The sequence below is a fragment of the Mustela putorius genome, unplaced genomic scaffold (genome assembly GCF_011764305.1).
Source record: "Mustela putorius furo isolate JIRA1106 unplaced genomic scaffold, ASM1176430v1.1 tig00000905_pilon_pilon_pilon, whole genome shotgun sequence".
NCBI lineage: Eukaryota > Metazoa > Chordata > Mammalia > Carnivora > Mustelidae > Mustela > Mustela putorius.
Window position 1 is genome coordinate 4,422,048 of NW_025421511.1, and position 13,713 is coordinate 4,435,760.

Genomic DNA, 13,713 nt, shown 5'->3' on the forward strand with positions numbered 1-13,713 from the left:
GTAATTGAGCAGCAGCTAAACCCTCAAGATCACTACGTTTCATGAAACTACTCATTAGATAAAAAAGTAGGAAACATGTTTTCTTTCTCAATACTTATTAAGTATGCCATTAACTCTCCAGCCATGGGGATAGAACGTAATTTCATTTTGGGGAAGAATCATTATAATGGTGATTTGCTATATTGTGGAATGTCCTTTTTAATAAATGTGTGCTGATGAAGGTTTAAAAAGTAATAGGTTAATGTGGCCCGAATAACAATGACATTGTTAGTTATAGTTTATTTGCTTCAATTGGCTGTAAGAACCTCTAGGGCAGTCATGATTAGTTCTGAGTTCCCCTGCACAGTCGCAGCATCTCTTCTCCGCTCTGCTTTGCTCATAAATCCCATTAATATCCTTTGGAGTTTCAGGTCTGCCTCTAGGAGACAATACTCTGCAAAGCTCCTTACATTGTATGGATAAAAGTATTCTAAACAGAATTCCCTTCAGAGACGCCAGTGTTAGGTACTACCCCTCTTAGAGAGCTTGAAGAAATTAACTTATAGACACCAGATCTATAACCTGGTAATATTGGTAGGTAATAATCAATGATGCTGTGAGTTTCTAAGCGAACAGTCTCGATCTGACCCTGGCTACGAGTGCCATTGCAGGCCTCTGACTATCTGATCATGTGAGGCATCAAATTCATGCCGTCCTTTGTGGTCCTTATTTTTATGAGACATGGTTTTGTCTTTTAGTCCCCTGCAGTGGCAATTTCACTCAGCGCAGAGGTACAATTTTATCCCCTGGCTACCCGGAACCGTATGGTAACAACCTAAACTGTATCTGGAAAATCATAGTTACAGAGGGATCAGGCATTCAGGTAAGCCCCTGGTGCCCGGAACGCCTGAGCGCACATGGTTTCGTCAGCCCTGTGCTTGTTTTCTGTTTGCCTGGATTATTTTATTTTATTATATTTTATTATTTATTTCTGCATTGGTTATTTTATTTTATTTTATTATTTATTTCTGCATTGATTATTTTATTCTATTTTATTATTTATTTCCACATTGGTTATTTTATTTTATTTTATTTGCATTGGTTTATTTTAGTTTAGTTTTGGTAATTTTTAAATTTATTTTTGCATTGGTTTATTTATTTATTTTGCAATGGTTATTTTAAATATTTAAACCATAGCCTGTCTCCCTTTTCTTACTGCTTCTGCAATGCGTTTCTAATTGCATTTTTCTGTTTGGGATAACAATGATAGATTTTTAGGATAAAAGCAGTCAAAAGTATCATTTGTAGAAATTTTCAAATGTCTTTTCATGGTTTATTCTCCTAGGTGTCACGCTTCTCTTATGCATATATACTCAGTTTCATGGGAAACCCCCCATGATCAGGCTGATTTCGTTAATCCAAGCACACACACTAACCGAAAACTATTGTTTGCTAGATTCAAGTCATCAGTTTTGCCACGGAGCAGAACTGGGACTCTCTGGAGATCTACGATGGTGGTGACATGGCGGCGCCCAGGCTGGGAAGTTTCTCAGGTAAGATGACACCAGCTCCCCAGGCTTTGTTTGTGAATCATGAACACTAGCACAGGAACACAGGCAACAAAAAGATGGATGCGGACATTTTCCTAGCAAACTCCTGCAGACCCGTAACAGCGTGGCTAGTGTTGAAATCTTGGAGAAGCCCATCACACAACAGGCGAGCCAAGGGCCAGCTCTGTTCCCAGGGCAGAAGGGGCAGGTACCAGCACGTTCGCAGGTGATGGGCTGGGCCAGAGCCAAGGGACCCAGTGAGAGTAACTAACGGGACGTGGGGTCACGGTTCTCAGCTCCGGAGAAGACACGTCCTCTGAGATTAGGCAGTCCAGGAAAATGGCCGTCTGCAGCGGGGACACTCAGGCCTGAGACTTGCAAGTGTTTTGATCCATCAGCATCGCAGGAAATCTCTTGCCTCACTCGTGAGCCTCCTGCCGGGAACCGTGGCCGGCGGCCATGCAGCTCTTCCTTGCTCTTTCTCCCGCCGGCCACCTCTGCACACGTCGCTTCCTCCCTGGCCTGGGAGGGGCCTGGCCCCCTCCCCGCCTTCATCATACGCAGTGCCCTTGAGCTCGGTCTGTCCTTTCTTTCACCCTGGCAGGTTCTCCTTCCTCTTCCACCCTGTCGGGCGCGGACGCACCCACACTCCCGACCCAGTAGCCGTCATCATGACGTCATGCCCTTCACCCGCGTCACCGTCATGATGCCTCTGAGCCCCGAGGGGCCAGGCTGAGTCCCACACCAGCACTCTGCACTCAGTACTCCTGCTGACTTGCGTTACAAGTGACGAACAAAGATGCACACACATTTCAGATTCATCCAGAATTGTAAGGAGAAGAAGTTGCTTTTCTAAGAGTGTCCCCCAGGCCATGCCGGCTTCTCTGTGCACATCTCCACGCGTCTCTATTCTGCCGCTGCTCAGGGGATTAGAAACGCTGGTGGACAGAGGCTGGCCGTGCGCAGCGCCTGCAACTTTCAGTCAATCACCTCCTGACTCCCCAGATCCTGTCTCTGGATTCCAGCAAATAGAAACACATTTTTTACGAGGCCACTTAAAGTTCGTGCAGTAAACACCACTCTGATGTGTAATTTCTCACACGCCATCTAATGTTCGTCTGTCCTGCTATCATGGATCTTGTGGGATTTTATCTCCCACCATCCCTGGCGGTTCCCTGGTCACTCTGCCTGTGCTCTCTCCCTGTGAAGACTCACGCACTCCGGTCCACACAGCTCTCGTCACAGTGCAGCTGAGCGTGCCATGGCTCGCAGTACCTTCTCTGTGCATCAAGTACCCTATATGTTCTTAGGAATAAAAAAGAAAGTCTTTGATGCTAAAAATAGCAACAACAACAGCATGATTTAAAATCTGTATCCAGACAGCAAAACACAATAATAGTTATAATAAAATATGTTTGAATGATTCCTAATAATAATAATAATACAAATAATAACATCTGTAACTTCTGGCAAATATGCCGCACTCCAGGTAAGTGTGGGTATTAAAGGAAGTCCAAAGTAATATTTTTGTAGGATTTGGTAGAAAAATAAAAAATATGTGTATCTTAACTGATGTCATAACATATCTCAGAAAAAGTGTAGTATCTTAACGGATCAGCAGAATATAGGCAGATAAATCAAGGGGAGCAGAAATGTTCCAGACAGTGGAACCATGTGGTTCAGAGCCCGTGTCTGTTACACGGACGGCCCTGTGCAGGCTTGGACCCCGTCGGATCGCTTACACGTGGATTGTTCTCGACAAATAGAGCACAGTACTGTGAATATATTTTCTCTTCCTTATTCTTTTCTTAAAACTTACTTAAAAGGATGTGTTTTGCCAATTTTTTATCTGAAGTTCAAATTGTACTGTTCAGATTTATTTTTATCAATTAATATACACCAGCCTGTATTAAACCTTCTCTTGAGTAATGATTCAATGTGAACTTAGCTTTCAGATGTGTGATTTTTGTATTTTCTCAGTTAATACTTGGACTACGCTGACTTTTCAAAGAGAAGGTAAAATGTCGAACTGGTTGTTCCACCGGGTTTTCTCAGGCACGGGGGTGTTACTGAGCGCTCCGAGACTCCGACGTCCACGTCACTGACGGGGAGCAGGGACAGCCCCCAGAGACGGTTGCATGACTGACTGAGGCCAGCAGGAATGACTTGCTGAAAAATGATAACAATAATAAAAGAAGGAAACACATTGCCTACATATGCGGGGAAGAGTAACAGTAGTAATTCACCTTCTCTTCCTGGTTTGGGTTTTTGGAAATAGCCAGAAGAAAAGACCCTTTTTTTTTTTTTTTCCTGTTATTTCGTGTGTACAAGTTTAAATTTATTGTCCGTCAGTAGAATTGAAACGATAGAAGGCAAGGTGCATTTCTAAGTCAAAACTGGATTCACTTTTAATAGTAAACTATGCCTCTAGCTAAATGTATAGATCTTAGCTACATATAAGTTTTTCTTTTCTTTTTTTTTAGGATTTTATTTATTTATTCGACAGACAGAGATCACAAGTAGGCAGAGAGGCAGCAGAGAGAGAGGCAGGCTCCCTGCTGAGCAGAGAGCCTGATGCAGGGTTTGATCCCAGGACCCTGGGATCATGACCTGAGCCAAAGGCAGAGGCTTTAACCCACTGAGCCACCCAGGCGCCCCCATATAAGTTTTTCTAAATTTTTGTTTAAGTTTCACTTAGTTAATATTAATTCACTTAATTAGTATTCACTTAGTATTACCATGTAATATTAGTTTCTGGTGGGCCATTTAGTGACTCTTCAGCTCCAAACAGCACCTGGTGCTCATCACAAGTGTCCTCCATAATCCCCATCTTTTAGAAAATATTTGACATAAGTATCAGTAGAATATAATTCTGACCATAATCACCAGGAGTTAGCACACACTTCGTGGCTTGAAGGCATGGTTTTCCAACTCCCCTCTGATGCCCGTCCCAAGCTCAGTGTCCCCAGGCCACCCCTGCTTTGACCAGTTGGCTAACAAATCGGGGCTTCATTTTAGTTTGCATAATTCTTTGCTATAACTCACAGAACATGAGAAAGCAATATGCTTATGAGTACAGTGTATCACTAAGTGATCAGATTGGGAACAGCCGGATGAGGTGACTCACAGAGCATCATTGGAGAGGTGTTGAACCTGAGGCTTCTGTGTCCTCAGGTTGTGTCACTTTCCAGGGACACATGTATCACGAGCCAAGAAGCTCGCCTGAACTTTGCTATCTAGAGTTTTAACTGGGTTTTCACGATGTAGGCATCATTAATTCAATCACTGAATACAGATTGAACTCAATATTCATCTCCCCCCCCCCCAAAAGGCTGGGAGGTCAGGCTGATGCCATCTGGCTCCGAGTCCCAAGCCTCTTAGTACATGACTGTCCTTCCTACAACCACCACCATGAATTATCCTAAACATAATCACGGTCTTGGTGACCATGAACTCAGGTGCGGTCCGAGGAGTCCACCGTGAGTAACAAGGAAGTCCCTGTTGCTGCGAATAGTCCAAGGAAGAAGAGTCTGGCTGACAAGATATTCTTCCAGGCACTTGGGTTGAATTTCTTTATACTTAAGTAGAATTTCATTAAAAAGTGTACAACATTGTACCACATGCAAATCTATTATAATATCGCAATATTGCAAACATGCTTTTTTCTGAAGTTAAACAGATTATTTTAGTTTAATATTCAAAAGTTTATATGTTTTTTGAGATGACCTGAAGATGTTTGATTTGTGGGAGATTTGCATTGTTCCTAGGACATTTCCACCCTCCAAGACAATAGTGGGTTTTTTTGTTTGTTTGTTTGTTTGTTTTGTTTTTGTTTTTGTGAATGAGCCTAATCAACACATCGACCTTATCTGGGCTGTTTTCTGCCTTTGCTACATATGCATTCCATGGGGGAAAAAAATGAGCAGGAGCCATGTTCACAAATTTGACTTTTTTTACAGTTGTAGCCATTGGGAATACCAGAGGTATGTTCAATTGAAGAAATGATTCATGGTTCTTGTATATGTCCAACTGAAAAAATAATCAAGAAAATTGCTAATTTATGCTCTACATACGTATATGAGTTCCCTCTTACCTGTAGTTTTGCTTTTCCGTGGTCTGAATTACCCACATACAGCTGTCGGTGGCCCATCTGGAAGCAGAGGCCCCTCCTTCTGACATGTTGTCTGAAGTCCGGGGCAGCCTGACACTCTGTCACATGCTGGGGTCCCGCACCTCCCGTCATGCTGTCCCACAGGCATTTCATCATCTCACACCGTCCCGAGAAGGCTGAGGACAGGACAGTAACATATTTTGAGAGAAAGAGAGAGACCACATTCACAAAACTTTTATTATGATACTTGTTGTAATTATTCTGTTGTATTTAGAAGTTCATCTCTTACTGTGTCTAATTTATAAATTACACTTCATCACAGGTGTGCACATGTAGGAAAATACACGTAACATCTATAGGGTGTGGTGCACCTGTGGTTTCAGGCATTCACTGGGGTCTTAGCATATACCCTGGGTGGTTCAAAGGGACTGCTGTGTGACACTGTATGTAATACAGCAACAGCAGGGAATGGGAGGCTTTACACCCTGCACCTCGCACATAGTTCCACATGGAAACCTGAGGTTTCGATATCATTTTACCCTCACCCAAGGGAAGAGCGATAGCTTTTCTGATGGGGAGAGCCTCTTGCTCTTGGGGTTGAGAACCTGATGACCCACTGAAGAAAGGAATGTGACTACATTCATCATCATTGGTCTCTTTTAACTCATCCTCTTACTCATGGATCATTGGGCCCTGTCTGTCTCTTTCTTTCTCTAAGTTTTGGCTGAGACCAAGTATCTGAAGGGTCACCTATCTTCACCCCTGCAAGCTTTGGGGTAAATTATCTTAGGTTCTGGCTTCTAGCCCTCTGCGGCTCTCCTTCTCTGTCTTTCTGCATGTGTGCTTCACTGCGGGTCCCCAGCCAAACCTTGGCCTTGACCCTCATCCTTAACCCACACAGGTTCTTGGAGGCTTGCTCCCTCTTCTTTGGAGGGTTATGCTACATTTGTCCAAATTTTAAAAACAGAGCTTCATTTTACTTCTGGATCTCCTTTTTACTACCGGCTGGACAGATCTGTGAGGCTGTGGGGAAGAGTGGTTTCAGACCCAGGGGACATAACTTAGCATCTTCATAGGAGAACCTAATTTTGTGAGGGATGGCATGAGTTTTAAGACGTCATTTTGGCTGACTTTCTTTGTCCGTATGCTCGTTGGCTGTGTTTGGTACAGTCTGGGACTACGCAAAGAGCGGAGGAACAAGCCAGCAGCTGGGAACATTGAAAGGCTGGAGCCTACACGGGAGCTGAGGACGTAAGTCACACTGAGAGTAGTGCAGGTTTCTCAGCGCTGGAGGAAGGAGTATGACGGATGGAAATGAGGAAATCTAACTGGCTCTGAATGACAGTATCACGGCGAACTTGTGGTTTTAATATGTATGGATGAAAATTAAAAAGTAAGTGTGCACGCGTGCATATTTCTTACCTCTGTCTTTTGACAAATACAAAACAGCAGCCCAGCAGCAGTGAACCCCTCTAGTACTGATCTGGGCTTCTAAATCACAATGTAATACCGTCTTCCCTAGAAGAGCCAAGTGTTCTTGGACAAATGAGGACTCATTTCTCAAGGTTCTGGTAGGAAGAAAAAAAAAATACACGATGAACCACTTTGTATAAATTAGAAATCTATGAATCCATCCAGCTATAAGAGGATACGTGCATCGATGAAGTGAATGAAGATTTCCCTTACAAAATGCAAACTAATAAATCTAGAAGGAGGCAGAATTAGAGCATCACCATTTGGCAACCGTTAAGATCATGAGTGATTCAGGCTGGAACATCAGTGGGTGCTAAAACTGACATGTAAAGTTCCAACGGGAAGGAGCACCGTCACCGTGCGCGTCCCCACCTGATCTGTGCTCATCAAAAGCAGGAAGTGGTAACTGCAGGAGGAAGAGCCTGGCAGCGCTGCCTTCGCCAAGCGTGAACGTGAGGGTCACCAAGAATGCAGCAGGGTTCGCACTGGTGTGCTGGTACACCTGCTGTCCAGACATGCGCCAGGGTTCGCAGTGCTGTGCTGGTACACCTGCTGTCCAGACAGACAAACCGGAGAGCTCCACGGGTTGGTTTGCAGTCACAGGAGTGTCTACACTCCCATCCTGGCTGGTTTACAGCCGACATGATGCCGCGTACACAGAGCTGGGATGACATGCAGCCTTTCAGCCTGAACGAGCTGGTTCCCTCACACCCCGGGAGCGAGCAGGGAGCAGAGGAGACAACCCAGCAAGAACACAGCGTCGCCTTCTGACATTCTTGCCCAAAATGCAGACTGTTGGACAAACTCAAATTGAAAAATATTCTACACAAAAAAAAAATGCGCTTGTATTTTTCAAAAGTATCAAATCGAGGAAGGCCTGGGAAGACTACAAAAGTCTTCCCGACGGAAGAAGAGGAAGAGAACGGAAGACGGATGCGTTGAGTGATCACGGTCGGAATCCCTCTGCTCCAGAGAGAAGAGTCCTGGAAATCGAACGAGATCTGTGTGTCACATCTCTGCCGCATAAACGCGCATGTTTGTTCATTTTTTAGAGTTTGCCATGTTCTCTTGTCAGGAAACCATACTGAATTTTTACGAGAAATAGACCGTCACATTTGCGACTTGCTCACAAGTGGTTTAGGATAGGATAATTTTACATGTACTCATAAATGAATGGAGGTGGACACAGACACAATTATGATATGCTATGTGGAGACACAGTGGGTATGTGGAAGCTTTTGTACTAGGTTGGCACCTTTTTTAAGGTAGAGATGATTTGAGATGTTTTAACAGGAGATTTTAGTAAAACTTTCTATGGAAAAATGACAAATCAGCCATAAAATTTGAATATTTTAAAAAACATAATCAGTATTTAAACGTTTCCTGTTTCCATGGTACTTTTAAATATATCTATGAAAGAATAGCGAACCCATTTTGAAAGTTAGTGGTCAAGTACAAACAAACAAGAATGAGAAGTCGGTACATAATTCAGGAAAAAGAATCGACTGACTTCTTGAATAAATTCATGTTTTTCAGAATTTTTATTTCTGTTTGAACAGCTCTGTATATGTAAGGCTTATGTTGTAAGCCGTCTAAAATTATTTTTGAGAGTAGGCAGGTTATAAATTATAAACGAATAGAGTCCATCAAAATTCATACCAATTTGCAGCCGACAATCCGTATTAAGGGGAAGTAAGTATCTGTGGTGATGGTAGAATCAGTAGAGGCGGCTACATCCTTTCTCCGTTTTCTTTGTTGGGCGTCGCTCTATGTAGGTCACACTAAAACTATGTAATCACAAATAGACTGCCTGCGGCAGCACTTAAAAAAAAAAAATCTCCCAGCTGCCTTTTGTGTGGTGGGAAAGCCTTCTGCTGCTGTCCCTCCCCCAGAGGAGCCCCAGGGGCCACTCTCCGTGCAGCAGGTGCAGGGGCCCGTGCTCACGGCCCAGCATCCCCACTGCTTCTCCGGCTGACTGGCACCTGTGTGTTTTGTGTGTCACCTGAGGCAGCCAAATCCAGCGGCTTTTGCAGAAGAGCTGGTGACAATCTGTCCTGGTCAAGGCCCGAGCAGGGGCAGGCATGGTTCAGGAATTAGCAGTAGTGCGTAGAAGCAACGTGATTCCCAAAGCAACGCTCCATACGCAGTCATGTATGACTCACGGGTCCGGGACTTAATATCGTCTTCACCTTCTAGAATGGGAACGTGTTAGATGTTTTCAGTGACTGAATCTGTGTCAGACTGGGCGGATGGGTGCGTGGACGTGAGTTTCCTGACCTCACCGTAACCCGGTCGACGGCAGACGAACAGGCGAAAACGTCGAACATTGTGCAGTGGGTCCCGTGTGTGCAGATGTGGCACCAGAGGCAGTGGAGTAGCTTCTGGAAAGGGTACGTTAGAGTCTCGTCTCCCAAAGAGAGACACAGAACTAGCAGGAAGCCCTTGGGACGTGCTGTCCTACATGTGCTTTCAGAGAAAAGCTGGGTCACTACAGCCCTGGGTGGCCAGGGAGCAGGTTTTGGAGGACATGGGAGCTGGGTCGTTTCTAGTCTTGGGTAGAAGAGCCATGGGTGGGAAGCGAGGAGAGGCTGCTGTGCTCGAAAAGAGTTTAGTTAGTGATGCCGAGTTAGTAATGGAAACAGTCACCGATGGCCCCAGTGTGGGTAAAGCCAGGCAACGGGTCGTGCAGAGGCTGTTGTGAGAGTGAATTTGGTTAGATGAGCTGGATCTATTGCAACATTATTCTTTCTGCAAACTTGACCTAAATCTACAAAAACTGCTTGTGTGGGCAGCTGGGTGCTAAGACCCTTGCTGCGGTGAGTGCTGAGGACCGTGCGGGGTTGCTCAGTCACCACCTTGCGCGCCCGACTCCAGCGCAACACTCTCTGGTAGCTACACTGGCTTTACAATTGTAAGAAGATGGAAAACCACTAGAAAAAAAAATTAAATTACAAAAATAATACCAGAGTGAGAAGACAGCAAGCATCGTACACAATCAACAAAAGTGGGTAAAACTCGGTGTTTCTGGCCGGTGTGTCGAGTTGCGCCAACTTCCTGGGCTTCCTCCCTCCTCCCCGGTTCCTCTCGGAGGCCCTGGGTGTGCCCTCTGTGGGGCGAGGAGAGACAGTGTTTCTCTGAATAATTACTTCTGTTTTGGGGAGCAGGCCAGGCTACCCCTCCTTTTTTAAATTATGTTGATTTAGCCCGTGTAGCCGGCGTCACTGGCTTTCGATGTGCTGTCCCCCACTGCGCAGCTGCGTGTAGCGCCCAGTGCTCACCAGCACACGTGTCTTCCTCAATACCCACTTCTCCTGTCCCTCACCCCGCCCTTCTGCAGCCCTCAGTTGCTTTCCCAGGACGTAGAGTCTCCCATGGCCCGTCGCCTCTCTGGTGTCTCCCCTGCAGGTTTCCTCGCCTCCGCGCTGGCGCTCCGTGCTAGTCCTCACGTTCCACATGGGAGTGAGACCGTATGATAGGGTCACCCCTGTTGGCAGCACCCGCGATCCGGACTCTCAGTTACTAAGTAGTTTCAACACGAGTGTCTCTTTATAGGTTGTGCTAACCAGCCGGATGGGCTTACGGTTGAAAAACAACTTATGTGTCTGCCTGTCTCTGTCTCAGACTGAGGTCAGGCAGCACCTGAGTCAAACCTCCAAACCTCTTCTAAGTATCTCCCATGCGACCCACGATGGCGTGCTCTTACAGTGAGTCGTGCTCTCACGCGTCAGGCCTGAAAAGGCATCGCCTCTCAGAGCGGCCCGTCCTGACAGCCAGGAAGGTGTTTGGGACACGCACCCCACATCTGTCAGGGACTCCAACTTCCAGAGGAATTTACCCGCACACGTAGTTGCGAGCGTGCCCGCGCACAGTCAGACACTTGCGAGCGTGCCTGCACACAGTCGGACCAGTGCACAGTGTTTCGTATTCTTCCCGTTTCTCACTCTCCTCCTTCCAGTACAGGCGAGGAACGGTTTGGATTCTGACGGGCCAGAGCTGCCCAGGCACATGCTCGATCCGAGCGTGACCCCGGGTAAATGCAGGGAAGGACGCTCAGTGCTAAGCCGAGGTCGCCGGAAAGTCCGAACGCACTTGCAGAAGGGAGATGACACACTCATGTGCACTTACGCAGGCTGTCTTCCTGGCATGTCGTTTCTGTCTCCCCGCACTGGCATGCTTCCTGACCTCGTGCCAGGGGACCGCCTGGTTTGGCACTTGGTATGCTCTAAAGGCAGCAGTTGTCATACCCGGGTCCAAGCCTCTCCTGGCTCTGGACTTCCAGACCCACAGCTCCCGAAAGCAGAGAGGATGGCAAGGCTCGGGGTGCAAAGAGCGGCACGGCCGGAGGAGGGTGAGGCGCTCCGCAGGCCTGCCAGCCCTCCGGGGACTCCAGTTATGGTGGGACCGATCGCTCACGGGCTGCAGGCAGGTGGCGGGTCCGGGGCGCGCGGGTCCGACACCCTGACAGAGGCCCAGAGCAGTGTGCCGAAGGCCGGCTCTGCACCTTGGAGCTGCTGGAAACCGAGGGCCCCTGTGAGCTCGGGGAAGGAGCAGATGGGATGAGAAGAGCGGAAGCCCCGAGGGTTTGGGGCTGTTGACTCTGAGCAGGGAAGGGACCCGCGGTCCGGATGGGGATTGAGCTTCCCCGGCCTGCGGATGAGCCCTCAGAGCACTTAAAAGAGTTTGAAAATGTCAGTGAAACCTGTGTCTTTCGTCCGCGTCTGGAAGTGGTTTACAAGCATCCTTCACTTGCGGCGAGCTGCTTTGTGTGCGGAACGAGGAGAAGGCGGACGAGGGTGCGGGAGGCCCGCGGACGAGGGTGCGGGAGGCCCGCGGACGAGGGTGCGGGAGGCCCGCGGACGAGGGTGCGGGCGGCCCGCGGACGAGGGTGCGGGAGGCCCGCGGACGAGGGTGCGGGCGGCCCGCGGACGAGGGTGCGGGCGGCCCGCGGACGAGGGTGCGGGAGGCCCGCGGACGAGGGTGCGGGAGGCCCGCGGACGAGGGTGCGGGAGGCCCGCGGACGCGCCCCAGCCGCCCAGGCGGGAGCCGGGAGCCGCGGCCGCTGGGGGCCGCAGCGCGGACGCCCCCGCAGTTCCGGGCTTCACGGGTGGGTCCCTCCGTCGCCGTGGTCAGCTGCTGAAGGACGCAGCGGGCTCCGGGGCTCTGTGCGGACCAGGGAGGCTCTGCCTGGTGCGTGGCCAGGGAGTAACTGGGGGTCTGGTGAGGAGGCTCCCGCGTTCATGGCGCTGACGGAGACGTGTTTCCTGCGTGAGCCAGTGCGCGGCTTGGCGTGCGCCGGAGGGGCCCTTGCCGACGGGGAGCACGGGGAGGAGGGGCGGCCGCGTCGTGCTAGCTCCTTTCTTAAGGCTTGAGGAAGCTCCGTCGCGTTGCCCGGAACGGTTGTGCGGGTTGCGATCGCCAGCAGCCGTTCCCCTGTGTCCGCATCCTCGGAGGGTGCACAGCAGCCGAGGCCCAGGCGCAGCCGAGGCCCACGGACGGGTGACCGCGTAAGGAAGCCGCGGCGCAGCGAGCGGCGCCACCTCGCTCACCGCGACAGAGAATGGCGCCTCGCCGCTTGCAGCCACGCGGATGGGCGAGCGCGCTTTGCTGAGGGAAACAAGCGCGTGGAGAAAGACCGGCCATACGACGTCACTCATGGGTGCGTTCTAAGAAACAAACAGACGAGCACATTAAAAAAGAGACAAACAAAAAGCAGACTCTGGCATGTGGAGAACGCACCAGCGCCATCACGGGGTGGCCCTGCGCTGGGGAAGTCGGTGTTGGGGATTAACAGTGCACGTAGGGGGCGCTGGGGGGCGCAGTGGTTGGGCCGCTGCCTTCGGCTCAGGTCATGATCCCAGGGTCCTGGGATGGAGTCCCGCATCGGGCTCTCTGCTCAGCGGGGAGCCTGCTTCCTCCTCTCTCTCTGCCTGCCTCTCTGCCTGCTTGTGATCAATCTCTGTCAAATAAATAAAATCTTAAGGAAAAAAAAAAAGAGTGCACTTGTCGGGACAAGCACTGAGTAATGCGTAGAAGTGTTGAGTCATATTGTGCACCTGAAACTAATGTAACACTGTATGTTAATTATAATGGAATGTTTAAAAAAAAGGTAAAATGGGTTGAAGAGAAACAGGCTACAGTTATAAGGACACCTCAAACAGAAAAATCAGTTGTGAAAAAGTAGCTAGAAATACAGGCAGTGGTTACATCATGCAAGGTCTTTAGGCTAAATCAAGGAGGCTGAAATTCCATTCTAAGATCATCACGAATCCATGAGAATTTTAGTATGAAATAATCATAAGTTCATTTTTAAAAAAAAAATCCTTTCTTCTAACTCCTGAATAGAGAATGAACTCTCTGAGGACAACAGTGGGTTCAGAAAACAGGCCAAGAGAGGGCTGCACTCCTCGAGCTCACGGGTGCAGGTGGAGTGCACTGGGATGATGGCGGTGAAGGGGCGGGGGGAGGCGGGCGAGGTGGGGTCTGTGGACAGGTTGCAGAGGAGCGCAGGGTCACAGAGAGAAGGGAAGCTCGGATGGGAGAGGGAGGAGGTGCTGACGGTGTTGTTGACGGGCGTGAGGGGCGCAGGAGGCTGGCCAGCGT

At 48.7% G+C, this 13,713-nt stretch overlaps 1 protein-coding gene across 2 annotated transcripts in view; it reads left to right on the plus strand.

Moving 5' to 3' along the window:
- CSMD1 (CUB and Sushi multiple domains 1) overlaps positions 1–13,713 on the plus strand; it is a 1,951,187-nt gene that overhangs the window by 1,732,394 nt on the left and 205,080 nt on the right. For both annotated transcript variants that reach the window (XM_045086171.1, XM_045086170.1), the window contains 2 exons: positions 738–862; positions 1,436–1,532. In XM_045086171.1, coding sequence (XP_044942106.1) covers positions 738–862; positions 1,436–1,532 — 222 coding nt within the window. The remainder of the gene's footprint in view (positions 1–737; positions 863–1,435; positions 1,533–13,713) is intronic.